This window comes from Desmodus rotundus, chromosome Y, assembly GCF_022682495.2.
Source record: "Desmodus rotundus isolate HL8 chromosome Y, HLdesRot8A.1, whole genome shotgun sequence".
Classification (NCBI taxonomy): domain Eukaryota; kingdom Metazoa; phylum Chordata; class Mammalia; order Chiroptera; family Phyllostomidae; genus Desmodus; species Desmodus rotundus.
This window is the reverse complement of record NC_092332.1, coordinates 1,997,124-2,024,233: the sequence shown is the minus strand read 5'-3', so window position 1 is coordinate 2,024,233 and position 27,110 is coordinate 1,997,124. Positions and strand designations below refer to the sequence as shown.

Genomic DNA, 27,110 nt, shown 5'->3' with positions numbered 1-27,110 from the left:
TGTGCCGGCGAAGCAACAACGGCAGAGCGTGACCAGCCTTCCCCAAGGTCCTGGGGGCGGGAAACACCGGCCAAGTGCATGCTGACCCAGGAGAATTCACCGTCGTCACCTTGCTCCTTCACAGGCTGTGCATGTCTGTTTCCTGAAGAGCAGGAGGCAGAAGGGACACGGCCACCAGCACCCTGTCCCCGCACGCCCTTCTATGGCTTCTTCCGATTCGGTGCACCGTGATTGCATGGAGAAATCACAGGCTTCTCCGGCTCTCGGAATGTACTTGAACATTCCAGCCGCCACGTCCGCAAGAGCACCCTGCAATTTTGGGGGGCTTCCGAGACTCCCATGCCTCCCTGGGTGGATACACCCAGCTCTGCCAATGTCTGTGCTCCTGGTCCTAAGATTCACAACGGACAGACGGACACAAGGACCTGCGGAAGGTGCCCACCCAGCGGGAGGGCCTACGTCGACCTGGTGGTCTCTCCAGACTAGCTCTCCAAAGACCCCCACATCTCCACCCTCCCACACCGCAGTTCTTAGAAGGAAAAGGCTGACGCCCCCAGGGACGCGAGTGTGGGCTTATAGCAGCGAGAGGGGGTACGATTCCTGGATAGACCAAAGAAGGGCTTTATCAGAACGTCACCCATCTTCACTCCCGTGAGCTGGGGATACTCACGGAGGCTGCCAACGGCCCGGTCGGAGCAGAGACAGCATGGGGTGGGGGTGGGGTTGTAGAAATAGGCCTCTCCAGGTCTGCCTCTGTGGGCGGGTGGGCCCCTTGGTTTTGACCTTGGGAGACCTCGAGCAGCGGACTCCGGGGAGCGGACCGTGGGAGCTTCTCACCCATGCGACTGTGAGGTCACACATGTGGGTTGTTGGGAGCTGCTCCAGGTGGGGTGACGTGTTCCAGGTGCGGCCGGAGTGAAGCATGGGATTTGACAGACAGATGTGCCATAGGGGGCCTTTCCGGCCATTGCTGGGGTCTGCAACCATTGCTCCAAGTACCTCGTGGAGCCCTCAGGTCTCAGCCCCCAATTCTCGGCTCCGGAAACCCCGTATTAAAAGATACTTGGCGGAGATGGGGACGGGAGGAGAGGCAGGGGCCACTCAGGTGGACCCTAGATGTGACCTGGCGACAACTTCCCATCTGACGTGTGGGGGCCTCGTGTGGGAAACCCTTTAGGGTAGGGAGTCACGGGGGCTACTGTGATGTCCCCTGATGCTCTTTGCCAGGTGCACCTGAGCAGGGATGACACACCTGGGCGTACCTGGCCAAGCAGAGCAGCCTGATCCCCTGGTCTCCCAGGGAAATTACGGGAGCGCTGCCTGGCCTCAGTTTTCCTGTTTGTAGGACCCAGGGTTGCAAGGCCGGAAGGGCGTGTCCAAAGCCGGCCTGAGGGTGCGCCCGCAGGGGTGTACCCTAGCGTCTTACTCCCCACGAGAGCCCAGCCCAGGAGGCCCCAGTGGCTTGCAGCCTGGGTGCTCCGCAGCGCCCCCTAGAGCTGGGCTAGGATATCAGCCCCAGCCAGGCCAGGTGGGGTCGCTTCTTAATGGGGGATGCGGGTGGGGGTTAGGAGTCCTGGAGGGTCATGGAGTGGGGCGTCCTGGCTTCTAGTGGCGGCAGCAGGCCTGGGGGTCCTCGGTCCTGGGTCTCGGCAGGGGCTGGGGGTCCCGGTTCGGTGTGTGTGAAGGGTGGCGGCCTGCAGTCCAGCGGGTGTTAGAATTGGCAGAGGGGGTGAGGGGAGGTGCCGGATGGATGCAGCTGGTGTGGAGGTCCTCGTGGGGGCTGCAGGTACCAGACTGAGGAGCTCCGAGGCGGTCTGCTAGGTGTCCCGGTGGGGCTCTGGGTGACGGTCTGGGTGGGGCCTGCTTGGCGGGCTGGATGGAGCTGGTGGTCCCCAGCAGGGGTGTGGGGGGGGATGGAGGGGGGTCCAGGCAGAAGGGTGGGGACGTGCGCAGTCCGGGTCATTACCTGACCTGGACGGGGTGTGTGGTTCCAAGACCCTGTAGGGGTCACCGTGGGAGCCCCAATGGGGGGTGGTTTTCTGGCCCCTATAAGGGTCCGAATGAGGATCCTGGCAGCCGGGTGAGGATTTGGGTGGGGGTCTGTGATCAGGGCGGGGGTAGGGTCTGTGGCCCACGAGGGGTCCTTGCAGAACAGGCGCAGTTCCTGGCGGGGGTCCTTGGCGGGGTGGGGACGTCCGTAATTCGTGGGGTTCCTGGGAGGGGACAGACGTTGGGGTCGCTTCTCCAGCGGGGGAAGGGGCGGAGCGGGCGCGGGGGAAGTGCCCGGTGGGGCGGGATGAGGGCGGGGATGGGCGGGGCGGGGCGGGGCTCTATCGTCTTCTAGTCCATCCCCGCGGCCGTGTCCTGGGCGGGCGTCGCGGAAGCGGTGGCGGGGCAGCCATGTCGCCTTTGTCTGCGGCGCGGGCGGCCCTGCGCGTCTACGCAATGGGCGCGGTGGTGATCCTGGCGCAGCTGCTGCGCCGCTGCCTCGGGGGCTTCGCGGAGCCAGGTCAGCGGCGGCGGCGCGCGAGCCGGGCGCGCGGAGCCGTGGAGGGTGGGCCTGGCGGCAGCAGGGGGCACTTTGGCGGCTGCTGCGATGCGTGACCTTGACTCTGGGTCGCGCCAGGAAGGAGGGGCTGGGCTGCGCGCCTGGGTGGGGGTCGTGCGCTCCATTCCTCCGCCCCGCCCCGCGCGCCCTGGGCCGCGGTCTCACACCCGGAAGGCCCCCTCCTCTGGGTGGTAGCCGGGTCCCGGGGTCCCAGACCTCAGGCGGCTCTTCCACCTCCAGGGGTCGGGCCTTGGCCGCGCCCCCTGGCCGGGGTCGCGTAGGACGGGGCTGGCGCGCGGGCTGCGGCGCTGGCGAGCCTTGGAGGTCCGCGAGGGAGGGCACTTCCGTTCAGTGGTTCAGTGGCAACTTTGTTTCTCTGTCATTAGAGACGCACCGCGCCGCCCCCGTGCAACTTGGCGTTCAGGCCGCTGCAGGGCCTGGGGACCTCCCACCTGCCTGGGGGCGGGTGCCCCGAATCGGCCATTCACGACACGTTTGGGAGCTAAAACCCAGGAACCCAGTGCGTCCACGCGTGCGCTGGAGGGCCGGGAGTAATCCTGTCGGAGTAATCGTACTCTGAGGGGGAAAAGAACCGTTTTCGGAAGCACAGTCCGGAGTGGGAATCACGCTGTGTGGCATTGCAGATCAGCTCCTTGTCCCCCCTGGCCTGTGCACCAGCTCTCGCTTCCGGTGTCACTTCGTCACTTCTGCTCTGCGCTGACCCCTCAGGGCCTGCTGCCTTCTGGAAACCGGCCCCGAAGGATGGGGGTGCAGCCAGGCCAGGGGCGTGTGGGATTGTGAAAACGCTGTCCAATCCCCCTCGCGGAAGGCCACACGGCCGCCCCGAAGCGAAGGAAATACCGTATTGGGCCGTGTATAATGCGCACTGTTTTGGCCCACGTTTTCCAGGGGGAAATAAGGCCCCGCGCTATACACGGGTAGTACCATAGCCGTGTGCAAAATAACACCTTGCCATACGATCATCGGTTTTGTTTCTAAATATAAGTAAATAAAACACCGAATTACAAAATCACAACGGAAGGTTTGTTTTTTTTTTTTTTTGCACTGAAAGTTTGGGCCAAAAGAACGTGGGTGCGCATTATACACAGGAGCGCTTTATACACGGCAAACTACGGTACTCCACGAGGTGCCCCAGCCTCCCAACCTGCCCCCAGGCAGCCCCCAGGCAGACAAATCTTTACTTGGACATGGGCTACGCTTGTGGGTTTTGCCAGGCTGAGGCTTGGGGACTGGGAGGTGGACGTACCTCTTCTTTTATTGAAAAGCACAGTGATTTTCCCAAGGTGACCTTGGTTCGCGACAGAAATTTCACGGACACACTATTATAATTTGATAATCTGTCTACTCTCTGGCATGCACGCCACCTAAATATTAGTTTGTGTCTCTTACCATAAATGTCACCCCTTTTATCCAACTTTTCCCCCCTCCAACCTCCTTCCCCGCTGGTCCCCAACATTCTCTTGTGTCTCGTGACACCTTGCACTTGTGCCTTTTCAACCCGGACTGACCTGTAAACTGTGGGTCCGTGTGGAAAGGCCCCCCAAGCCGCGGAGCGCCGTGGGTTCTGTGCCTGCGGCTGCACACGGGGCCTGCTCAGCTACCTGTGAGCGCGTTCTTGTGTTCAGGGAAAACAGAGAATTACACTGAGAAGGAAATTTAACCGTGGACCCCAGGAACACACACCGGCCTGCTCATCTGGACCACGTGTTTGGGGCGTGCAGAAATGGAGGACTTCGGTGTTCTTTCCCGGTGCTGAGTTAAAAATGAAAATAAGGAAAGTCTTATAAGATAAATCGTAGCCTGGCAAGGGGCTCGGTATCTGCGCACCAGAAGAGGGTCATTTTAGATAAAGGTTAATGTCCGTTCTCGTCCTCGGCAAGCCAGGGCCTCTCTCGGGCTTCGACATAATTTTAGACACTGGATGAGGGGCGGCTTTTTCTGTTGCTCTGCCGGCGTCTCCTTTGTGCCTTTTCACCTCTTTCTGGCCTGAACTCTGGGTGGTGGGGGTAGGGGAGGAGCCTTTGAACTTGGCTCTGGACTTGGAGCTGACCTGTACCAGTTGGGCATTTTGGCTTTTCCTCACAAGTCTGAAACGGAGGGAGCTCCTCTGCGGTTGATAAAGGAGGTTACGCGTGGCGGGGATGACGTGTGAGTCCACTTAGATTGTATTATGGACATGCTGACGCCCCAGCTCCTCGTTGCCCACTTTTCTCGAAACACGTTTCCTGAACCCCAAATCACGACGAAGTCCGGCTCGAACGCCGTCCTGCTTTTCCGGAAATCATGTGTAAACACGTAAAAGAAACCCTATTCCCGCGTTTGATTTCCAAAGTCTCTGCGGGGTGCCCACTGCATCCCCCACGGGCAGACGCGGCTATGAGTCCCGTTTTTATTTTACTTCATTTCCGTAAAGAGCAACCGCATCTTTTAAAGACGCGATTTAATCGCTGTATTGAATATGCAAAGCTGACACCCCAAACATGGGTCTGAAACCTTGCTGCATCGTCGGGGCTGACCTGCCCCGCCGAACAAAGGCATTTTTGTGAGAAATTCCGTTTCTCTGATGCACGCGTGAGTGTTCACAGGCCACAAAGTGGACGAGACCTGTCTCACTCTCTGGTTCACCTACGGCGTGGAATTTTCCTTAAACATCCTTTTGTGAGTACGGGAGCGCATTCCCGCCCATAATGTGCCCGCCAGCCCACGGACGATGCTATTGGCGGAGACCCTGCTTTTCCAAGTACAAGGTTTTTAAAAAAAACCTATAAAGAGCAAGTTCATTCTGGTTGGTTTTGTGCACCTGTGAACAGGTGTGGCCTCTGGGTGCAGGAAGGTGAGTTTCCCAGCTTTTCTATCTCAGGAGCCCCAAAGATCGTTTGCTTACGTGGCTTTATTTTTTGAGGCCTATCAATATTGGCAATTAAACGTACACATTTCCAACGCCACTTAGAATACTTGAAAATGTTCCTTAAAAAAAAAAAACCAATCACAGGCCACATACATGTTGTTATTACCAGTACCGTAACATTTTCACAGGCAAAGTAACTATATTCTCCCACAAGAAAAAGGATGGGGGGAGCCGAGGTCTGTCTTTGGGCGTCTGCACTCTGAGTCATCGGCTGCACGGACAGTAACTCTCCGTCCACCCGTCCTGGAGACCAGGCGTCTGAGGGCCAGGTGTCCCAGGGCCCTGCTCCCTCCACAGGCGCCAAGGGAGGGGCCTTCCCGCCTCTTCCAGCTCCGGGGGCTCCAGGCGTCCCTGGGCTGGTGGCCGCGTCCCTCCCCTCTCTGCCTCCGTCTCCACGTGGCTTCTCCTCTGGGTCTGCGTCTCCTCTTTTGTCCCTTCTCAGGACACTGTCATTGGACGCAGGGCCACCCTCACCCAGGGCGACCTCCTCTCAAATCCTTCACTCATCCCGTCTGCAAAGACCCTGTTTGCAGATCAGGTCCCGTACCCATGGTTGTCCGAGGACTGGAATTTTGGGACAGGCTCTGGTTCCCACCCCCCAACCCCCGTCCCAGTCCTTACCAACCTTTGGCTGTGAAGAGAGTCCCGACAGTTGGGAAATACCTGGTTGGTGCAGGTTGTTAATTAACCCCCTGAGTGCTGCACAGGGAGTAGGAAGGTTTCACACAGAACGCACACCACATATCAAAACTCAGCTGCCCTTTGAGGCGTCCCTGCTCTGCAGGGGGGCTCAAAGGGTGAGGGGCGTGGGCACGAGCGATGAAGAGAACCGAGGGGCCTGGCTCCCAGTAGGGCAATCGTGGCTTTCTCTGCTCGGATGCAACTGCCCACCCTGGGCATTTTGAGACATTCCAGGATGGAGAAGTCCATTCTCGCCCCAATTAGCTTACCCATCCCATCCAGAGGGCACCTTTCCAAACAGAACATTTGTAAAAATCAGCCCTGGCTGGTGTGGCTCCGTGGATTGAATGCCGGCCTGGGAACCGAAGGGTCCCCAGTTCGATTCCCAGTCGGGGCGCACGCCTGGGTTGCGGGCCAGGCCCCCAGTAGGGGGCGCGCGAGAGACAACCACCCATGATGTTTCTCTCCTTCTCTTTCTCCTTCCCCTCCACTCTGTCTAAAAAATAAATAAATAAAATCTTAAAAGAACAAAAAAAGAGTTGTTACTGCCTGTTCACCCATGTTGAGGACCGCTTGGTGCAAACTGCGATCGCGTTTTTGCTTCTTTTTTGCATCTGGGCAGCCTCGCGCGGCGGGCGTCACTCACATGGTGAATGACGGGGAGGTGGCGGGTGGTGGCCTGTCTCCCTAGTACGCAGGCGCCTGTGAACGCGGTTTCCCCAGAAACACCCCGCCCGGCTGCTGCGGGGTCGGTGGACCTGGTAGGACGGCAAACAGCAGCGATGATGGAAGATGTATGAGGCGCACAAAGACGTTCAAAGACACGCATGTTGTCAGGAGTGCGCCGTCGCCACCTATGTAGGAGCGACCCGGACGGAAGCCCGTGCCCGTGCGCCCGACTCTCCCCTTCGCTTTGCCAAAGCCTCGCGCCAAGGAAAGGCGGCCCGCACGGCCCGCGGGCCCTGTTTCCGCAAGCAGAGCAGCTTGGGCGCCTGCCCCCTCTCCGCCACGTGCCTGGGTCCCTTCTCACCCTGTGTTTGTGTTGCTGCTTCTCAGCAGGTGGCCACGCGTGAGAGGCGCCCCCGCCCCCACCCCCGCCCGGGCCTGGACGATGGAGGGGAAGAGTCTGGACAGCTGCCCGCCGGACCTCAAGCTCGTGGCCCACCCGCGCGCCAAGAGCAAAGTGTGGAAGTACTTCGGCTTCGACACCAACGCGGAGGGATGCATTCTGCAGTGGAAGAAAATCTACTGCCGGATCTGCATGGCCCAGATCGCCTACTCCGGCAACACCTCCAACCTGTCCTACCACCTGGAGAAGAACCACCCCGAGGAGTTCTGCGAGTTCGTCAAGAGCAACACGGAGCAGATGCGCGAGGCCTTCGCCACCGCCTTCTCCAAGCTGAAGCCCGAGTCCTCGCAGCTGGCCGCGCCGGACGCGCTGGCCGCCAAGGCCGGCCACAGCCACGAGACCAAGAGGCAGCAGGAGCTGACGGCCGCCGTGCTGGGCGTCATCTGCGAGGGGCTGTACCCCGCCTCCATCGTGGACGAGCCCACCTTCCGCGCGCTGCTGAAGACGGCCGACCCCTGGTACGAGCTGCCCAGCAGGAAGTTTTTCTGCGGCAAGGCGATCCCTGAGAAGTACGGCGCTGTGCGCGAGGCCGTGCGCAAGGAGCTGGCCGACGCGCCCTGGTGTGGCCTGTCCACTGACGTGTGGCGAAGCCACAACCAGAACAGGACGTACGTCACGCTGGCCGCGCACTTCCTCGGCGGAGGGTCCCCCCACGGCCTGTCCCCGGGCTCCCGGTGCCTGAAGACGTTCGAGGTGCCCGAGGAGAACGCCGCGGAGACCATCACGCGGGTCCTGTACGAGGCGTTCATTGAGTGGGGCATCAGCGCCAAGGTGTCCGGGGCCACCACGGACGGGGGCAAGGACGTGGCCAAGGCATGCTCGCTGCTGGACATCACCGTGCAGATGCCCTGCCTGGGCCACACGTTCGACGCGGGCATCCGGCAGGCCTTCCAGCTGCCCAAGCTGAGCGGGCTGCTGGCGCGCTGCCGGCGGCTGGTGGACTACTTCCAGCAGTCCCCGGTGGCCAGGTTCATGCTCCGGGAGAAGCAGAGGCTGCAGCGCCGCGCCCCCTGCATGCTGGTGAGCGACCGCGTGTCCTGGTGGGGCGGCACGCTGGCCATGCTGCAGCGTCTGCAGGAGCAGCAGTTCGTCATCGCGGGCGTGCTGGTGGAGGACAGCAACAACCACCACCTCATGCTGGAGGCCGCCGAGTGGGCCGCCATCGAGGGGCTGGTGGAGCTGCTGCAGCCCTTCAGACAGGTGGCCGACATGCTGAGCGCCTCCAAGCACCCGACGGTCAGCATGGTCAAGCCGCTCCTGCACATGCTGCTCAGCACCACGCTGACCGTCAAGGAGACGGACTCCAAAGAGACCAGCATGGCGAAGGAGGTCATCGCCAAGGCGCTGGCCGAGACCTACCAGGAGACGCCGGAGATCGACATGTTCCTCAACGTGGCCACCTTCCTGGACCCGCGCTACAAGAAGCTGCCCTTCCTGTCCGCCCTCGAGAGGCAGCAGGTGGAGAACAGGGTGCTGGAGGAAGCCAAGGGCCTCCTGGACAAGGGCAAGGACGGCGCGCCCGCCGCGGCCGACGACAAGGCGTTCGGGCTGCCCGAGGAGCCGCCGGCCAAGAAGCTGGGGCTGCCGGCCACGCCGCCGCCGCCGCCCGCCAGCGTCATCAACAGCATGCTGGCGGAGATCTTCTGCCCCACGGGCGGCGTGGAGGACCAGGAGGAGCTGCACGCGCAGCTGCTGGAGGAGCTCAGCAACTTCAAGTCCCAGAAGGTGCTGGGGCTGGGCGAGGACCCGCTGCGCTGGTGGTCGGACCGCCTGGCGCTGTTCCCCGTGCTCCCCAAGGTGCTGCGCAAGTACTGGTGCGTGGCGGCCACGTGCGTCCCGCCCGAGCGCCTCTTCGGCGCCGCAGCCAACGTGGTCAGCGCCAAGAGGAACCGGCTGGCGCCCGCACACGTGGACGAGCAGGTGTTCCTCTACGAGAACAGCCGCGCAGGGGCGGAGCCCGAGCCGGAGGACGAGGACGAAGGGGACTGGGGGCTGGACCAGGAGCAGGCCTTCACGTTTGGGGACGCAGTGCACAGCGGCTTCTTCGGAGTCCGAGACGGCGGCTTTGTGTAGCGCGCGGGGCTCAGGGAGGCGGTGTAGAGGGGCGCTTGGCTGTACGTGCTGACCCCGGGGATGGCCGTGCGCACAGGGAAAGCACAAAAACAGAGACGACGGGACTAGGGAGGGCTCGAAGGTGGTGTGCACTTGCATCCCAGCGGAAGGCACGTCCGCCTCCAGAACCGGCATGCGCATTGTAAATGCGGCCGCGCCAAAAGGGACGAGGGACTCTGTGACCCGTGATTCCCACACCTGCTCCCTTTACGGCCTCGCCACGGGGGCTGGAGACATCTGAGAAAAAGTCGCAGCTATAGGCAGAGGAGGATGAACCCATCCCTCTGAGTCCCGAGCACCGTCTGGGGCGCCCCAGCGCTGGTTCTGGAAGGAACCGAGTGCGCGCTCCCAGTGGGAACCCTGCATCTCGGATGCGCCAGAGAGTCCTGAACCAGACGCCCTGTTGCCGGGAGAGATGCTGTTTGGCCTGGGGTAACAGCTGTCCAAAGTGACCGTCCCCTGTGAGCACGCATTAAAACCCAGAAAAGTGGCATTCGGTGTATTATTGTCTTTTCTGCCATTTGTGAGTCTTTCCGGTCCCCTTCAAGAGTTCCCTTGGTTGACACGGTCCTTCTGAGTGTCTTGGAGCTTTGGGCCCCAAGTTATTTTTCTGTCTGAGGCTGAAAAGGTTTGTTTTCCCCAATCACTTCCCTTGGAGATGAGAAAAAGACCCTTTGTACAGAGCTCCGCTTTTCAATACGAGGAAGCCTAAGGTGCCCGCGGCCTCATTAACATTTGGTGACCGGAGAGACCTGTGAATTCTCCCTTTTAAACACAACACCACAGACACAATTTTAAATGATTGCCACAGATACTTTTACCTTTGAGGGTCGTTCGCGGTTTCTTTGGCTATTCCACCACTTACAATTATTTTTAACTAGTTTTGGGGGGGGTTTTTTTGAAAAGCAACGGCCTCTCTTCCACAGACAGAGGCCTGTCTTGCCTTGCGGGTGGGCGTTCAGACGGCACCTGACGAGGTGAGCCGTGGGGAAGTGACCCATCTCAGCTACCCACAGCACCCTGCCCGGGTCCCCAACGTCGGATCACATCGCACAGCTTTAGGGGGGATATTTCTCTGCGTTAGTGGCCGGCGACATCCGGGGGCTTGGAACAGAACAGAGCAGAGTTGCATCTTTCTGTCACCAGCTGCGTGTGTCTTTACAAGGTCAAGTGCGGAAGAACGTGGTTTAAACCGCGTGTGCTCCTTGAGGGACAGTGACCCACGGCTGATGGAAGACACTCAGCTCTGAGCTCTCCCAGGAAAGGGCCCCCGGCTGCAGCCAGTGCCGTGGGCTTTGGCACTTGACCTCTCTCTGCTTCTGGGGTGGAAAACCATCCCCAAGTCCCAGGTCCCACCTTGCTGGTCACTGTCTTCTAGAAACACAAACAGCCCCCCTTTAGCAAATCCTTGGTTTCTCGTTCCTCGAAATAAAAATGTGTGTCTCTTCCTTTTTAATTTATTGATATGAGAGAGAGCGAGCGAGAGAGAAGCATCGATTGGTTGCCTCCTGTACCTGCCTCGACCAGCATTGTGTCCTGGGCTTAGCTCTGCGCTATTCTGCTACTCACGTAGGTTTGTGGATTCCCCGTCACCCTCAGGGCACAGAGCAGCTCCCTCCGAGCCAGGAGCCCCTGGTGGCCTTTAGGTAGCTCCACCCACCCCCTTTCCCCCGTCACCCCACACATCACCCCAGCAACCACGGACACCCTCTCTGTCTGTCCGACTTCCTCATTTCAACAATGCCTTATAAACGGAGCCCACACAAGGTAGCCCTTTCTTTCCGAAGCTGCTTTTCAAATCCCTGGTGTGCGATCGCTGGAACAGTGTTTGGCGTCTCCCTTTGGAACAATACCTGTAAAAAGTCCCCCGTAAGCTGCAGGTGCTGCTATAATAAACATCTTCGGTGAATGTTTTTTATGGGCTTGCGTACCCGCGGGGGTGCGACTGGAGCTTTAGCTGTCGGAAGTGGGTAGCTGGCTCAGAGCGTGCCCAGCTCTGTCTAAACAGCGGTGGCCCCTCGTCGGCGGGGGAGAATTCATCCAGTGTGCAAGCGTCTGATGTTTTTTTTTTGGGGGGGGCGACCCATTCCGGGAAGCACCGCGCTGTTCTCATTGATGACACTACGAATGTCACTTCTACGTTCTGTAATTATGACTGAGTTCCAACGTCATCTTCTGTGTCTGCATTTTATCCAGTGTCTGCGAAGGCCTCTTCCCTTCCCCTGGGCTGCGTTTGGGGTTCTGGTTATTCTTTTGAGAGCTCTTTCTATATGAAATAAAAGGGTCCTTTTTCATATAGCCTGCCTTTTGCCTGTGGGCTTTTGATGTTATTTGTGGCGATTTGGGCTCTACAGAATTAAACATTTTTTATGTGGTCAGAGGGGTACATTTTTTCCTCCAAGACTTATGCCTGCTCCTTAGAAAAGTCATCTTTGCTATGAAATCATCCATCCCCCCCAAAACAACATCGTACGCATTTTCTTCTCTTTTTAAGACTGAATTTTTTAAAATTCTTACCCATAGATATGTTTTTTGATTTTAGAGAGAGAAAGGGGTGGTAGAGAGAGACAAAAACGGAGAAATAACGACATGAGAGAGAAACATCCATTGGTTGCCTCCCATATGCACCCCGAGTGGGGATTGAACCTGCAACCTAGTTATGTGCCCTGACTGGGGATCGAACCCACAACCGTTTTGGTGTATGACACGATGCTCCAGCCAACAGGGGAGCCGCCTGGCCAGGACTTTTTCTCCCCTTTTGCTTGGTAGGGTATTTGTTTCTTCTTGTTGATTTGCAAGAACTCTTTCCATATGAGGAATCTGGCCCTTTGCATATAGCAGGAGCTGCAAATTTTCTCCCAGCTGATCACATTTTTCCATGTGTTGTTCTTTCTTCCTGGGAGATTTTAGGGTTTCCATTGTTTGATGTTGTTTATGTAGAAGAGGCTTTCGGTGAGGACTGCAAGGTACAGATCTCATTGCATCTTTTTCCAGTTGTGTGTGCAGGTGTCGAACACCCATTAAAAAGTTGCCCTTGGCCACTCTGATCTCATGCTGAAGCTCCTAGGGTTCGGCGGTCCGCAGAGAGAGAGGCGGGCCCAGACTGCTGGGCGCCGACCAGTCCCAGGCCCGCCCGCCCACCTCGTCCGCTCTTTCCTGCAGAAACGCGAGGGGAGGCTCCCGTCCTGGTCCTGTTTCCAGGCTCCTTCTGCCCCTCCTGACCCAGGTGTCCTGGGACCAGTACCGAGCCGACTGCTTTTTCCAATATCAATAACACTTGCACAATAGTGAAACTTTCCTCTAACACACAAATGCACCCAATATATATCCCGGTGCTGCCTGGGACGGTGAAGCCAGGAGTCTCACCCACGACCACAGATACCATATTCTTTGCACCTTTGTGTACGCCGTGCCGGCAACGTATTCTAGCGTGTTACTCCAGAGACATCGGCGGAGGGGGCGGAGGGGTGGGGGGCACCGGCCCTGCTCAGGGGTCTTTCTCCAGCGGAGACCACTCAGGGCTAACGGTCTGTATTCCGTTCATGATGGGCAGCAACACAAGAGGAACCCCAAAGATCGCAGCCCGTTCTGGGCCCCGAATCCTCACAAATGTGACTCCGGTTTTTTTTTTTTTTCCTTTCTGCAGCCTTCCCCCAGCAAGCTGGCCGGGTTGCTGTGGTGACCGGAGGCACGGAAGGCATCGGCTACGCTACCTGCAAGCGGCTGGCGCGGCTCGGCATGCATGTGGTCATAGGTGATGATTTCTGCTCTTGTCCGTGGCGGCTGGTGGGGGGCACACAGGCGTGGGCCGATGCCCGGCGGTCACGACCGATGGGCTTAGAGGGAGAAGAGACGAGGAAGGCGTGAGGAATCATGTTCAACAACTGAACAAAGACAGAAAATATGACACTCTCTCGGATGGGAATATTGTCTCTGTTGCAATGTGGAGGAGGCATTTTTGTGCGCGATTCACTAGGGGAAAAATACAGCAATGACACTGAATTACTTTGCCAGAGCCCACATGACAAACTACCCCAGACAAAGCGGCTCAGAGAGGAGACATTTCTTCCTCCTCATCCTGCAGGCTGGAGGCTGGAGGCTGAGACCCAGGGGCGGGCAGGGCTGGCTCCTCCCGAGGCCTCACAGGCATGGGGGCGACCGTCTCCCCGCTGTGTCCTCACACGGGCGTCCCTCTGGGTGTGTCTGCGTCCCCATCTCCTGTTCTTATAAGGACCCCAGTCCTGTGGGATCACGGCCACCCTGGTGACCTCATGTCACCTAAATCACCTCTTTCAAGTTCATTTCCAAATGCAGCCCCATCCTGAGGTCCTGGGGATCAGGGCTCCAGCCTGTGAATTTGGGGGGCGCAGTTCAGCCCACGTCAGCATTGGAACATGTTTTCAGAATGGCAGCTTCTTCTGTAGCTATGCCTTACAGAGAGTATATTTTGCGTTCTTCTTTTCAAAAGTCTCTAACAGCTCGTCTTGGTGCCTAACGCCTCTTTGAAAATGAGGAAACATTCTCGGGCCGTAACGTGGCAACCCTTCAGATGAACCCCTTTGACTTTCGTTAATAGTCCCAGTCAGTCGGGGATGGAATTGTTCATCCACGGGGGAAGAAACGGATGTGGAGATTAGCTTTGGAAAAAAAAAACTGAATTTGATTAAATCCTCACGATGCCTAAACCTGCAAACGAGAAACTGTAACCTTATACACCAATTATGCTGAAATGCAGATAGGAAAAATACACAAGAAACCCACTAAGTAGCTATGTAATCAATCATATACGTCAACTCTTTCTACAAATGCCGACATGGCCTACTGGGGGGGTTGGCAAGTGTATGTTTGCAGCTATGATGATTAAACTGGATTCCGAGGCATCTTTGGCCGGCGAAGCCTGGTATGACAATGTCTACTGTAGCCCTGGCCGAGTGGCTCACTGGGTTGGAGCATCGTCCCATACACCAAACGGTTGTGGGTTCGATTCCCACTCGGGATGCCTGTGAGAGACAACCAGTCAAAGTTTTTCTCTCACATCAACATTCCTCTCTCTGTCTCTCTCTGCCTTCCTCTCTCTGTAAAATCAGTATATACTTCCTCGGATGAGGATTTTAAAAAAAGACAGTGCCGGGAACACGTCTGAGCCAGCATGTGCCACCCACGGCAGCGAGGACGGAGCTGTGGCTGTTTTAACCTCAGTTAGGTGACGCCAGTTGGGCAACATGTTCCGTGGCTGTCGGCACCAAACGTTTCTTATTTTTTGACTTAAATTGAGAGGGAACCCCGCATGCTCACCTCCCCCAACGTCTGCTTCCCCACCAGGCTGCTGACATTTGTGCTCAGCCTCTCACGTGGGTCACAGTTCCGATCCCCCACTCCCTACGCCATCGTCCACACCGTGTGTGACTTTGAGTGGCTAATTGCGCAGAGGCTGGCGGGGACAAATCTTCATTGTGCAGGACGGTTTGATTAACGGTCACTTCCCGCCACATTACCACGGACACCTGTGGTCACAGCTCGGGCATTCCGTGAGGGGGAGGGTGCGTGTGCCCCAATGCGCCGCTGGCAAGTGCTTCTTTCTGTAGCCCCACGTCCGTGCTGCTGTGCGTCCTGCTGTCCCTGAGCGGTATGGTGCCGCAGGGTGCGCCCCTCTGCCCATCCAGGCTCAGCCGACAGCTCGGCTCAACTCCAATGTTCAGGGAGCCATTTTCAGCAGGTTGGCTCATTTCCAGGTGTCCTGCCCACTCATGGTGAATTCCCTTCTCCCCACAGCTGGAAATGACAGAGCCAAAGCCGAAGCGGCCGTGCGGAGGATACAGGAAGAGACGCTCAATGACAAAGGTAACCCTCATCGCCCACGGCTGTGCTTCCTGATTTTCAGGTTGGGGGGTCACGCCAGTGGCCAACCCCGTGAAGCTGGATTGCGCACAGGCTGGTGGGAGGGGCCTTGGCGGGATGCTTGCACTGTTCCTGGGGGGATTTTCTGCGTGACTTTTTACAAAATCTGAATGAATTAAAGCAAAAACGATCGCTGAAAGAATCGTCCACCGGGACGTGCTGGTGTGAGACACCTACCCAGGCAGGAGCAAAGGTTTCTCTGGGGCCGTATGTGGCTGTGTAAAAAGTTTCAGCGCTGTTAACAAGATGGGGCGATGGCTCCTGTTTTGGGGAGGGAAGCATGTTCTAGAAGGCGTTGTTTCGATGACTCAGTGGCTTCCTTCTGTTGTGTGGAGAGTCAGGCTTCAGTGCATAAGCGGGGCATTGAAGGGCACGTCTTCGTCAGCGTTTCCGCTCTGGGGAGGGGCCACCGGGGCTGGCGGAGGGAGGTGATGATGTGTGATCCCTCCGGGGAGCAGTGACATTCGCCTTCTCACGGCCACTGAGTTTATGGAAAAGACAGACCCTTCCATGCGGAAGGCTGGCTGTGTGGTGTGGGTGAGGGTGGAGGAGGGGGAGCCGGCTCTGCATTGGTCTTTCTGCTTCTCAGATGAGGGCACGCAAAGGACATGGCAGTGGTCCCCAGGTCGCAGGCTCAGCATGCCTTGGGAGTGGACGTGGGGTGTCAGGATGGGACTGGACAGAGCTGGGTGACCCTGGGGTCTGCAGTACCGGTGATCCAAGTGGGGGACCCACGGCTGGTGCTCACCACGCGCAGAATGAGGGGAAGGATCTGAAGTTCCAAGCCAGCAGGACTGTGGTCACTCCAGGAGTCACAGGGGCTGGGAGTCGTCTGTAAGTGGGTGGCCTTCAATTGCACACACACACACACACACACACCACGTAGTTAATCTTGTGAGCGCCGAACCAAATACAAGAGTAATGCTCGCTGTATGTGTTTATGACATTTGCAAGTCGCTTGGTAGAGGCTCCAGGGACACCCGCTTTTGTGGGGTGGGGGCGTCACCAGGTGGCAGGTGGAGGACGCAAGGCCCAGCTGGGTGGCGACGGACTACGGTTATCTCTGAACACAGCTTCTCGTAGGCTGAGTCTGTTCCCAAGCTTGAAGCCCCCTGAGCTGAGATCCCCACAGCCCAGGGACCCCTCCCATGGACGTAGGCATCCCAGCGGCTTGGGTGCAGCTGTGTCTCCCTGCCCTTTGATGGAACAACCCTCCCTTCCCCTTGGGACATCTCTGTCCAAACACACTGGACCCTGTCCAGACCTAGTGCCCACATCTCCTCCCGGAGACCGTGAGACTCTCATCCACACCATGCCCAGTCACCCAGCTCGGTCAAGGTCACGGGGAGACCACCCCCACCCTGTCCTGTGCTCATGGCTGTTCCAAGATTCCCACGTTGGGCAGTCCTAGCTGCATGGATCCTCTGTTTATTTGGGGGGCTCGTACGCACACCCCCTAACAACAACAGCATGCACGGCTGTGAAGAACAGGACCGTCTCTAAATGCCTCACACCTGCCTAGGGGACCACGTCCCTGTCCACCTTGCTCTGAAGTTGATCCTTCTTTCTAAGTTCTTGGTGGAATGGTTTACTCCGCCCACTCTCTGCTGCTTCCCGCCTCTGAAATCACGGGCGATTGAGGTCACATTGAGGTCAGTTTAGGGGAGCATGGGAGGGTCCCTCCATTCAACCAATTGCATGCTGGGAACGATAATTGATAACCGTTGTCAAGGATGCCCGTGTGGTTTATGAACAAAGCTAGACGGTTTCTAGCAAGGAGTTTAACACCGTGTCCCAAGGGTCCGTGGTGCCAGACCCTTGGCGGCTCTTCAGGAATTGCCGGCAGACGGAAGCTCTCATAGTTGCCGTACATTGTCTCACCAATTTGCCAAAGGATCAGAAAGTAAAAATAAGGAAAGAAGACCCTACAAAAACCAAGAAGAAAAAGGCAAAGCAGGGTCCTAATGCTCTCACATGCAAATACCCATGATTTAAATACTCCTAAAAGCATGAAGAGGACCATTTTTAGGTAAATACTGAAAATACTACCCCTTTGAAATGACTAGAGGAAGACTGTGTCTGGGCCATTTTCCCATAGACTCACACAGCTACGGCGGAATTCCTGAATCAGCTCAAAACACGAATTCGAAAAGATATGTTCGTTGTCGTGTCATTTACGATCGCCAAAATCGGGAAGCAGCCCGGGCGCCCGTCAGCAGACACAAGTGCTGCATAAAGACGTGGTTTTTTTTTACACAATGGAACACTATTTGGCCATAAAAATAATGAACAGTCTATTTTGGCAGGAAAACAACACTTGTCAGTTTTTCCGAAGCTTGCCACACGTCAGGGAAGAAAATTGTGTGTGCTCGTCTGCGGAATACTTCCACCTCGGAAATAGTACTCATTTTACAAACCGTCGTGTCTGGCTAATTGGATCGAGCGGGAGACACTTAACTTTCTTACGAAAAAATACCGTGAAGTTAATATTGATTATGGTAATGGGTCATAAAAATCTCGAGAGAGACACCCACGAGTCTCGGCGTCGAAGAGAGAATTTGTGTCTTGACTGTGACCCACCTTGAGGCAAGAAGACGCCTAGAAGTTTTGTCCTACCTGCAGACTGATTTTGTGGAATAATCCAAGCTTGCGGAAACTTGAGTGTTAACTGTACCGATTTCCCCACCCCCCGCCATGTTTTTCTTCTTTTTTTTTTTGAAGAGTTCCTGACACCTTATTTCAATGCCGAATCACTGGACATGACTTTGTTGGCCATCAGGGAACGGTATTTTGAATAGAAGTTTTAACAATATTCCAAGTGTACGTGTAGGTCCAGTATATACTCAACATGACGTGTCTTTGTTATTTAACATAAAATGGTCCTTCTCGGCTGCCTAAGTTTTCCTACCGGAGTCCTGTTTTCCTTTCATTAAAAAGTTTTGAATTTTTCATTTACGGTGGACATCCGATACTCCACAGGTGTTCGGTGTCACGGCTAGACATTTATATAAGTGACGAAAAAATGTCCCCGATGAACCTAGGACCCACCTGGCACCATGCAGTTATTACAATATTGTTGGCCTTATTCCCTGGGCTGGAGTTTATTTTTCTTGTCCTTATTTATTTTAGGTCTCCTTCCCATCACAGCTGACATTTAGCATTGTGTTAGCGTCAGATGTCCAGCGTCGTGATCAGACATTTCCGTAACGAATGAAGCTGTATCATCTCACGTTACCCGCCACATTCTCTGCCCCCACCAACACCGTAGCAATGTTTTTACTCCCCAGCACGGCGTGGGTCACTCTGTTCTCATGGGAACCCATCTCAGATGCTTTCAGATTCAGTGGCCACGGACCCTCCCCTGGCTCTCCCCTCTGCAGATTACACAGTACAATCTCCTACATTATAAACCAGCCATCATCCCTCTCCCCAGCGGGGAAATGCCGTCGACTTCCACGGCTGTGCAGTATGAGCACAGAGTAGGAACGTTTTTTGAAAATGAAATTGGGAGGATTATGTCATCGGAAGCCCTTCCATAAGACACAGAGAGAGAGTCACTCTCGGAGGGGTGGCCTCCTTCAGTGGAAGAGGGGCAGTGTGGGTCTGGAGTGTGTCTCCGGGTGCTGGCGCAGACGGGCAGGTACAGAACCCTCACAGGGCGGGTCGTGCCAGGTCAGGGTTAAGGTTAGAATTAGGGTTACAGTCAGGGTCCCAGTTAAGTCTAGGGACAGGGTGAGCTTCAGACTCAAGCTCAGGTCAAGGCTAGGGTCAGGGTTAGAGCTTGGAGGTCAGAAGTTGGGGTCAGGGTCAGGGTTAGAGCTTGGAGCTCAGAGGTGCTCCCATCTGAACGGTTGAGACGAGGCGGCTCCTTCCCGTGAGCGGCGGCGCCGCCGATCTGGCCATTTCTCAGTTCCGCTCACGTGGACCATCGTACAAGTGAATTACCAGGACCATCACTGAGGGGTTTCAGCAGGGCGTCCTGTCTGCACCATTTAACAGATAAGAAAGGACGTACTGTGGAAAGGGGAAAGGGGAGAGGAGCAGCTTTGTCACCGAGATATGCGTGCCCGACTGCTGTCCCAGTCCCCAGTGCTGAGGGGAAGGCAGGGAGCTCAGGGGTGGCAGGCAGGACAGCCCCTCGGAAGCCACCGCGATCCCCGCTCACCGGAGGGGGGGATGTCTGCCCCCACCACAGACCCTAGGTGCAGCAAGCACCCGACCAGCACCCACAACCTTGGCGTATCGATCAGGACAGTGTTCTAACCCACTGAGCCACCAAGCCAGAACCTACTGTAGCTTTTAGAATGATGAAGTGTCATTGGATAAAGTCGTCATTTATGAAGTGGTGGCCAAGGGAAAATCTGGGGTGATTTCCTCTGTTTTTCACACCCCAGAACCCCAGGTGGCTCCAGACAGGGTGAGGTGCCCATCAGAGTTCCTTTGTCATTTCTTTCCCCAAACTTGTCATCGAGTCCTCCTAGGGCTAAGACTCAGCTGTCACCTGATCTGCCCAGAAGACAAGAAGGAAGGTCCCCACTGAACCCCAGCTCACCCAGGCCGAGTGGACGCAAAGGGGCAGATCCTGTGTGACCCCAATTACATGAGGTCCCGAGAGGAGCCAAATTCACAGAGACAGAGGGTAGACAGAGGGGGCCGGGGGCCGTGGAGCTGGGCATGGTGGGGAGCTGGAGTGTGTTGGGCACAGATGACAGAAAATGTTTTGAGGGCGGATGCTGTGTTTTACCACATGTTTCTTGCCACAGGGGGGTCCTGGTGGCCCCTTTGAGTGACATCAATAATGACTCTGAAGGACTTGCTCTCCTATGTCACCCAAAAGATTGTCACCCCCAGAAACCACGGGATGACAACAGTTCCATCCCCGTGGCGCCCCCTCTGTCCTGCTCTGCCTCTGCTGGTAGTGAGGTCAAAGGAGCCGCCTTTTCATAATAAATTTTACTGGTTAAACTGGGATTTCCAAGTGCCCAAACTCACATTAACTTTTCAAAAGCTGCCGTTTTAAAGCATGTTGACGGGCAAGATTCATCGCCAGGAGTGAAATTGTTTATAAAGAGTAGGAATGGGATAAGCCGCAACCTGTGGAATACAGCGAAAATGTGAAGACAATGTATATTGCTCTGCATTCTTGAACTAATAAGAAATGGGAAAAGGGAATGGCTGACTGAGCACCCAGGGGAAGGAAATGAAAATTAGGATGTAAGCTATGAAAGCAATAATATTGTGCAGAAAAAAATAAAAGTGGAAAGAACAGAAAAGCCACAAGGAAAATCAATAATGATTTACTTAAAAAAAGAAAAAAAGGAAGAATAAGAATTCATGAAACAATTATTTACCTGACATCACACATTTTTAAAAAAGCAAGAAGCAGTTAGTGTGCCTTGGAACAAGGAAGACGAAGTATCATATAATAAAAATGTGATTTATTTGGGGGCAAAAAGGAATTGTTTCTTGATTCTGGGCTAATATATTTGATAACCAGGATGTCTCATTAAAAAAAAAAAAAAAGAATTTTTCACCCTGGCTGGTGTGGCTCAGTGGTTACGCGTGGGCCCACCAATCAAAGAGTCGCCGGTTCGATTCCCAGTCAGGGCACATGCCTGGGTTGCAGGCCAGGTCCCCAGTAGGGGGCGCATGAGAGGCAACCACACATTGATGTTTCTCTCCCTCTGTTTCTCTCTCCCTTCCCCTCTCTACAAAATAAAATAAATAAAATCTTTTTTTAATAAAAGAGTTTTTCCAAATCGATGCAAATAAATCAGACATCACTCATAGACGAGCAGCATGCTTCAGTAGCCAAAGTCAGGACTCTTGCTTATGAAAGGGTTCCTAAATAATTTCTTTCCAAACCTCCAAGGATAATCCAGACCAGGGGTCTGCTCGTTGCACCCACCGTGTGAGAAATCGGGCCGTGCACTTGTTTTTGTCAATAAAGTTTTATCGAAACATGGCTCCACCCACTCATTCACTGCCTACGGGTGTGTCTGGCCCAGCATAAGAGTTGAAGACTTCAGGGTGACGATGGTGGTGATGATGGCGATGATTCCTGATGTGTTATTTACTGTAGTGTCCATCACATAAAATCACAGAAACTCGGAGGTGCCAGCCAGAGACGTTCGTGGGCCCCTGGGGAGTCCCAGCTGCCCGTGGGCACGAATGTCACAGTCTTGTCAGTGTCTTTTTTCTGCCCTGCTACAGGACAGACTCATCCCTCCGGTGACTTCCCCGTGCCCCGTGCTGACATCATCTTTAATTTCCCATCACTGTCACCGTTGAGAGAAGCTAATCTGAGCTGACTGTCTGTCTGTCTGTCTGTCGTTGCACACGGTTTTCCCTTCCCGTTCAATTCTTCTCTGGCGAGCTGAGCCTTTGCAGCATTAGCTCAAAGCGAAAGCACAGGGTTTTTCTGATTGTCCCGGAAACGAGGTCACTGGCGTTCCGACGCGTGTTCGTCCACGCCTCTGCCCCTTGGTAAAGGGGTTTCCGGTGAGAAGTTTTATCTAATGACACCCCTTGTCAGTTTTTGGACTTGCTTGTGCATCGAGCACTTGCCCTGGGCACTCATAGTCCCCACTTGCCCTGGGCACTCATAGTCCCCACTTGCCCTGGGCACTCATAGTCCCCACCTGCCCTGGGCACTCATAGTCCCCACACTCTCTTCAAATGCGTTGTATTGAATAAGTACCGCCTCCCAGGGCGGCGGAAAATAAGGAACTCCGCACTCGCTTCCCCTTCACTTATCTTAGAGCGGCACTTGGAAACCCGTCTCTGTTCTTGTGGCTGGAACTCGCGTGTTATAAAATACTCATTTGTATGGCCATGTTGCCACGAAATGAATTGTGTCTGAGGTAATATTGGCGTGCGCACACCTGGGTGGCAAAGCAGGACTCGGTCTCCAGGGAAATGCGACTCAGCGAGAATTGACTTGCTCTTCATTGTGTCTGTGACAAAAAGGGAATAGCACGCATGCTGTAAAGGGATTCAGGGGGAGTGGCTGGTTCCCTCTCTCTTTCTCTTTCTTTCTTTCGAGCCCTGTTCTATTGAAATCTGAATTAGCATCAATTCCACTCACAGTGGACAGTGTTAGGCAGGGAAAAAAAAACTTTGCAGCATGACTGACTTTGAGGAAGGGTCCTTGAGCCAAGGATGCTGGAAGCTTCTAGAAGCTAGAAAACACCCCCGATTCTCCCTTGCACACCCTTGACCTTATCCCACAGCTCTAAGAGAATACACACCTCTTGTTTTCAGCCACAAAGCTGGTGCTCGTCTGCCACAGCAGCCCTGGGAAACTTGTGTAGAATAGCTTGAAATCTTGAGCCAATGTTTTAGATTCGGCACCGGAAGCACAGATAGAAGCTCTCTCCGTCCACTCATCTCTGATTCCCCGAAGGCCCCTGCTGCCCAGAGCCTGGAACGCTGCCTCCCCGTGTTCTCTACCCGCTCGTCCAGAAGGAAATTGACCTGGGATTTCAAAACCAAGGGAAAGGGCAGACCTCTGGCGTTGCCTGCCAGGGTGCCTGCTACAAGCAATGACAGGGTGCTCTGCCAGTGAATCACCCTCATAATCAGTCTAATTGCTTTTATTCTGCAAGCGTGCCTCCGGGTTCATTAAGACCACAACCCCCCGCCGAGCTCGCGTTGATTTATGGGGCGCACGGGGTGCAGCCACACAGCATGCTCGCTCTGCAAAACAGGGCTGTGTCTCCGTCTCGCCTGCCTGTGATTTGCCTTCCTGCCAGCCCCGGGGATGACTTCCTGACTCCCGTTGACAGAATCGCTCCGAAGGTCAAAGGCTGTCCACAGAACAGCCACGGGCCCCAAAATCTCCCCCGCCAGCCCACGGGGCGCTGATTGAATCAGAGAAAGGAGTTCCGAGGGAAGGAAAATGTTCTCCGTGGAGGCAGTTGTACTTTGTTTTCAATTGTGCCGCTGACCTGGGTAAGTTGACTTCCCAGTGGCTGCTGCAGGTGACGCAGACACCACGGCAGCAGGCTCAGGTGAATTCTCCGTCCCTTCGTCTGCACGTAGGTAGGACTCATTCGTTGTCAGCATCCTACAAAGAGGCAGGTGTCTGTCATGGCCAGGGGACCTCTGTTGATTTCCGGCCGGGGGAGGGAGAGTTCTCAGCCTCTGGCGATTTTTCCACAGTTGTAACGCACCGTTTTCCGTCTTCCGTTTTTCTTTCTTCTTCCCTGGTCCGACGCCGGGTCCGTCTGGCGGGGCTGGGACAACGGCGGTGTGCGTGGCGCCTTTAACCAGGGAGAGCTTTAGGTTGAGACTCGTAGCTAACAGGTGCCCACGCCGAGGACGCCGCAAAGAGCGACGGACTCACAGCGTTGCGTGAGGTCTGGAGGAAGGGGTTTACTGCATACCAACTTATTGTTTACTTTCCCTGGTTCTGCCACAAAGGAGTAGCCATGACTGGGGGGCTTAACCAAGCAAAATTCGTCATCTCCTCGTCCTGGACACCAGGCATCTGAGATCCAGGTCTCCCGGGGCCACGCTCCCTCCACAGGCTCCAGGGAGGGTCCTTCCTGCCTCTTCCAGTTCCTGGGAGCTCCAGGCGTCCCCAGGCTGGTGGCTGCGTCCCTCCTGTCTCTGCGTCCATCTTCACATGGCTTCTCCTCTGGGTCTGCATCTCCTCTTGTGTCTGTTCTCAGCACACTGTCATTGGACACAGGGCCCCCCTGACCCAGGACAACCTCCTCTGAGATCCTCCCCTCATCCTGTCTGCAAAGGCCCTGTTTCCAGATCAGGTATCAGGACAGTCCTGTGTGCACACAGCTGGGGGCCACCATCGGGGTGGACCTTCTAGGCTCTTGATCTGGAAAAAGGAGGCCAGGCGCATTCTCGTTTTTAATTATACAATATGTATTGATTTGCGAGACAGAGGGAGAGAGGAAGAAACACCGGATTTTGTTGTTCCACTTACTGAGGCAACATCACTTGCTTCTTGTATGTGCCCTGACCGGAGATCAAAGCCACAACCTCGGTAAATGGGGACGCTGCTGTAACCCAGTGAGCTACAGGCCAGGGCTCGAGTCAGACCCTTTCTGCCTGACCGATGGTAATAAAGACATCATCCTCGTTAGGTGACAGACACCGGCCTTGAGGAGGGTGCTGGCTGGCGTTTTCCTCCCCTCCCACCATTGTCTTTTGTGCTGTGCTTTCTGACCAGGGACACACACACCCACGCACACCTACCGTCACAATGCCTCCGGCACAATTGCTGCACTCAGCCCTGCCAGTGGCGGCTGACAGAAATTAGGCTTAGCCAAGAACCGGGCCGCGTGATCAGGTAATTCCTCTGTTCTGTCTGAATTGGAGGTGAGAGGGGGTTGTGGAGGGGGAGGGGGGGAGCCCTTTCTTCTACCAGAAAAGAGGACCCCAGGAAGACTGCTCTTTTGATTTCTGTTTTCGCAAAAACATTTTGACCATAATAATGGGTCTGGGCGAGTAAGTAAAAATCACAGAGAGGGAAATTTTATATCCTGTGGATTTTTTTTTTTTTTATAAAAGACCCGTTGAGTGTGTGTTTTTCCTGGGCCCCGACGGAATAGCAAATGCAAAAGCAAACAAAATAAACAGCAGCGGAGGAGGGTCCCTGCAGGCGGAATAAACCAGGGGCCCTCGGGGGTTGCAGAGAAACACAAACAGCCAGGGGAAGGAAGGGGCGTGAGGGAAACGCCGGCTTTTCTGCAGGAGAAACGGGCTTCGCGGTTTTGCCCAACAGCCAAGGCAAGGAGCCCACTTCCATTTCTGTTATTTTTCCTTTCGGATGTACAGCCATCCTAGGCAGGGCCCGGCACAACTAAGGCCCCCTTTCGACTACAAACTCTTTTATGACAAAATCATGGGCATGTCGTTCTGCAACATAACAGCATCGCACACCGTAGGACGTTTTAGGTGAAATGTTCCAATTGAAACTATAAGTTATTACCTGCCTCCCATGGTGACCCTAGCAATCCCACTCACACCGGCGTTCCTTCAGCCTGACCCTGTATTCTACAAAGGTTCGCTCTGATGCACTACGTCTGTGCTCTGTGTTCTCTGAGTCAGGACCTGCCGCCGAGCAGCAGGCTCACCTGGCCGTGGGGCCGTGCGTCACACCTGGACGCCTGTGCCGTGTGCCCTCACAAGACCCCACTGGAAACTCGCCCCGAGCTTCCCAGGACCCGCGGTCGGCCCGCTTCTGCACAGTCAGCACCTTCCGAACAGCACAGGTGCTGTGGGGTGTTTTTAGAAGCCTCTGGTTTATTTTACACGGAACCAGATGTTGGTATTTGGGAGCCGACTCTTAGGTCAAGATCGCCCATCTGCGGGGAGGGTGGTGGATGTTCACCTGGGCTGGACAGGCGGGTGGCAGTTGGGGCCGCCGGTACAGAGAATGTCTTCCTCTCGCTCACTCCCTGCCCGGCTCTCCCTCAGACTTGACCTGTCTGCCTCACGTCCCAGACAAAACCCCTTTCGTCCACGGGGTTTGCACCCTTCCCCCTTCTCGCCCAGCCCCCCAGGGCCCTCCTCTCTGACTGCCTCATGGCCCAGTAGTGTCACTTTCAGGAATGTACCCTACAAACCCTATGAAACACAAGTAGGAAAGGACACAAGCCCCCCTATGTTCGTAGCAGCGTGACTCACAATCGCCGAGATGCGCAAACATGTCCAAGTTAACAAACTGCAGTATGTTCACTCGAAACCTTCTTAAAGACGGAATTCAGGCCAGCATCTCGGCAACACAGAGCGCCTTCTTCACCCCCTTCTTCAACGGCTCTTCGTCTGCTCTAGTCCAGAAAAGAAGAGATGTGTGTTTTCTGCTCTGGTTTCCCATCCGCAAATGGTGCAGCCACTACATGCCAGCTACCTAAAGCAATGGCGTCTGTCTGTCTGTCTGCTGAAGGACGGGATGCAGGGAGGGCGGGGGCTGGGTGTGGGCAGCTTCGTTCTTCCCAGAGTGCAGGCCCATTGCTCTCCGATGGGGCGTCCTTTCCCGAAGCGAAGGCGGCGTCTGCCTGTGTCTGAAATGGCCACACTCAGGCCAAAAGTAGGTCAGGGCATCTTCCCCAAACCTCACAGTCAGCTCTGTGGGGGCCGGGCTGACTCAGCCCTCCCCCTGCAGTGTGCAAACCAGTGCCAAGGAAGGAGGGCGTCGGACATGCAAACGGCCCAGGGTGCCTGTTGGGAACTGCCCTGCCTCGTTTCAGAAGCTGTAATCCCCATGGCTAAGGCTGAATGAGAGACCTTGGGACCATAAGCCACTAAGGAGACAAAGCTTATCTCCCTGGCAGGGGCACCACCTCTGCCCACTTTACCTCACCCTGCTTGGCCCCAGGTGGATGACTAGTTAGCCAATGACGAGTAAGATTCCTCAAGGGAGGGGTGACCTAAGACAGGCACGGTCATGAAGGGGCCCTCAGGGAAGGACTTGGGGGGCTATAGAAAAAGGGGGGGATGGACCCTGCCTCTGTTGACAGCAGCAGGCATTACGTATGTCCTTTGGCTGCATTTGTGTTCTTCGGGGGAGCAGACAGCCCTCACAGCGATGAGTAGCGCGTTGGGGCCGCCATCTGGATCCCTGGTAAGGAATCCATGAGGGGTTCACCCGGGGTCCCCTCTGCACTACCCATGCAAACACAAATGCAGGCAAAGGACACGCGTGTGACCCTGAAAGGCAAGCATTACACCCGTGGTCCCCTCCACGGAAACGAGGAGCACAGCATCCCCGAGAAGCCATGACCTCAGGGGCTCCTTATGCCAGCTTCTGACCGTCTTCCCGTCCCTGACTTCCGTGGGTGTCGCAC

The 27,110-nt window shown here is 55.6% G+C and overlaps 2 protein-coding genes across 3 annotated transcripts in view; both read left to right on the top strand.

The window, feature by feature from the left end:
• Positions 1-2,375: 2,375 nt before the first annotated feature.
• LOC139440581 (E3 SUMO-protein ligase ZBED1-like) lies at positions 2,376-9,890 on the top strand. 2 transcript variants are annotated; one of them, XM_071220376.1, is made up of 2 exons: positions 2,376-2,509; positions 7,215-9,890. In XM_071220376.1, exon 2 carries the CDS (start codon positions 7,270-7,272, stop codon positions 9,358-9,360), a length of 2,091 nt encoding a protein of 696 aa, XP_071076477.1. In that variant the 5' UTR covers positions 2,376-2,509; positions 7,215-7,269; the 3' UTR covers positions 9,361-9,890. The 2 variants fall into 2 exon arrangements, with proteins under 2 accessions (XP_071076477.1, XP_071076478.1); XM_071220377.1 differs by having other exon boundaries at positions 2,377-2,509; positions 7,218-9,890.
• LOC139440582 (polyprenol dehydrogenase-like) overlaps positions 2,378-27,110 on the top strand; it is a 52,712-nt gene continuing 27,979 nt past the window's right edge. The window contains exons 1-3 of the mRNA XM_071220378.1: positions 2,378-2,509; positions 13,046-13,153; positions 15,172-15,240. Of these exons, the coding sequence (XP_071076479.1) occupies positions 2,401-2,509; positions 13,046-13,153; positions 15,172-15,240 (286 nt within the window). The 5' untranslated portion in view covers positions 2,378-2,400. The remainder of the gene's footprint in view (positions 2,510-13,045; positions 13,154-15,171; positions 15,241-27,110) is intronic.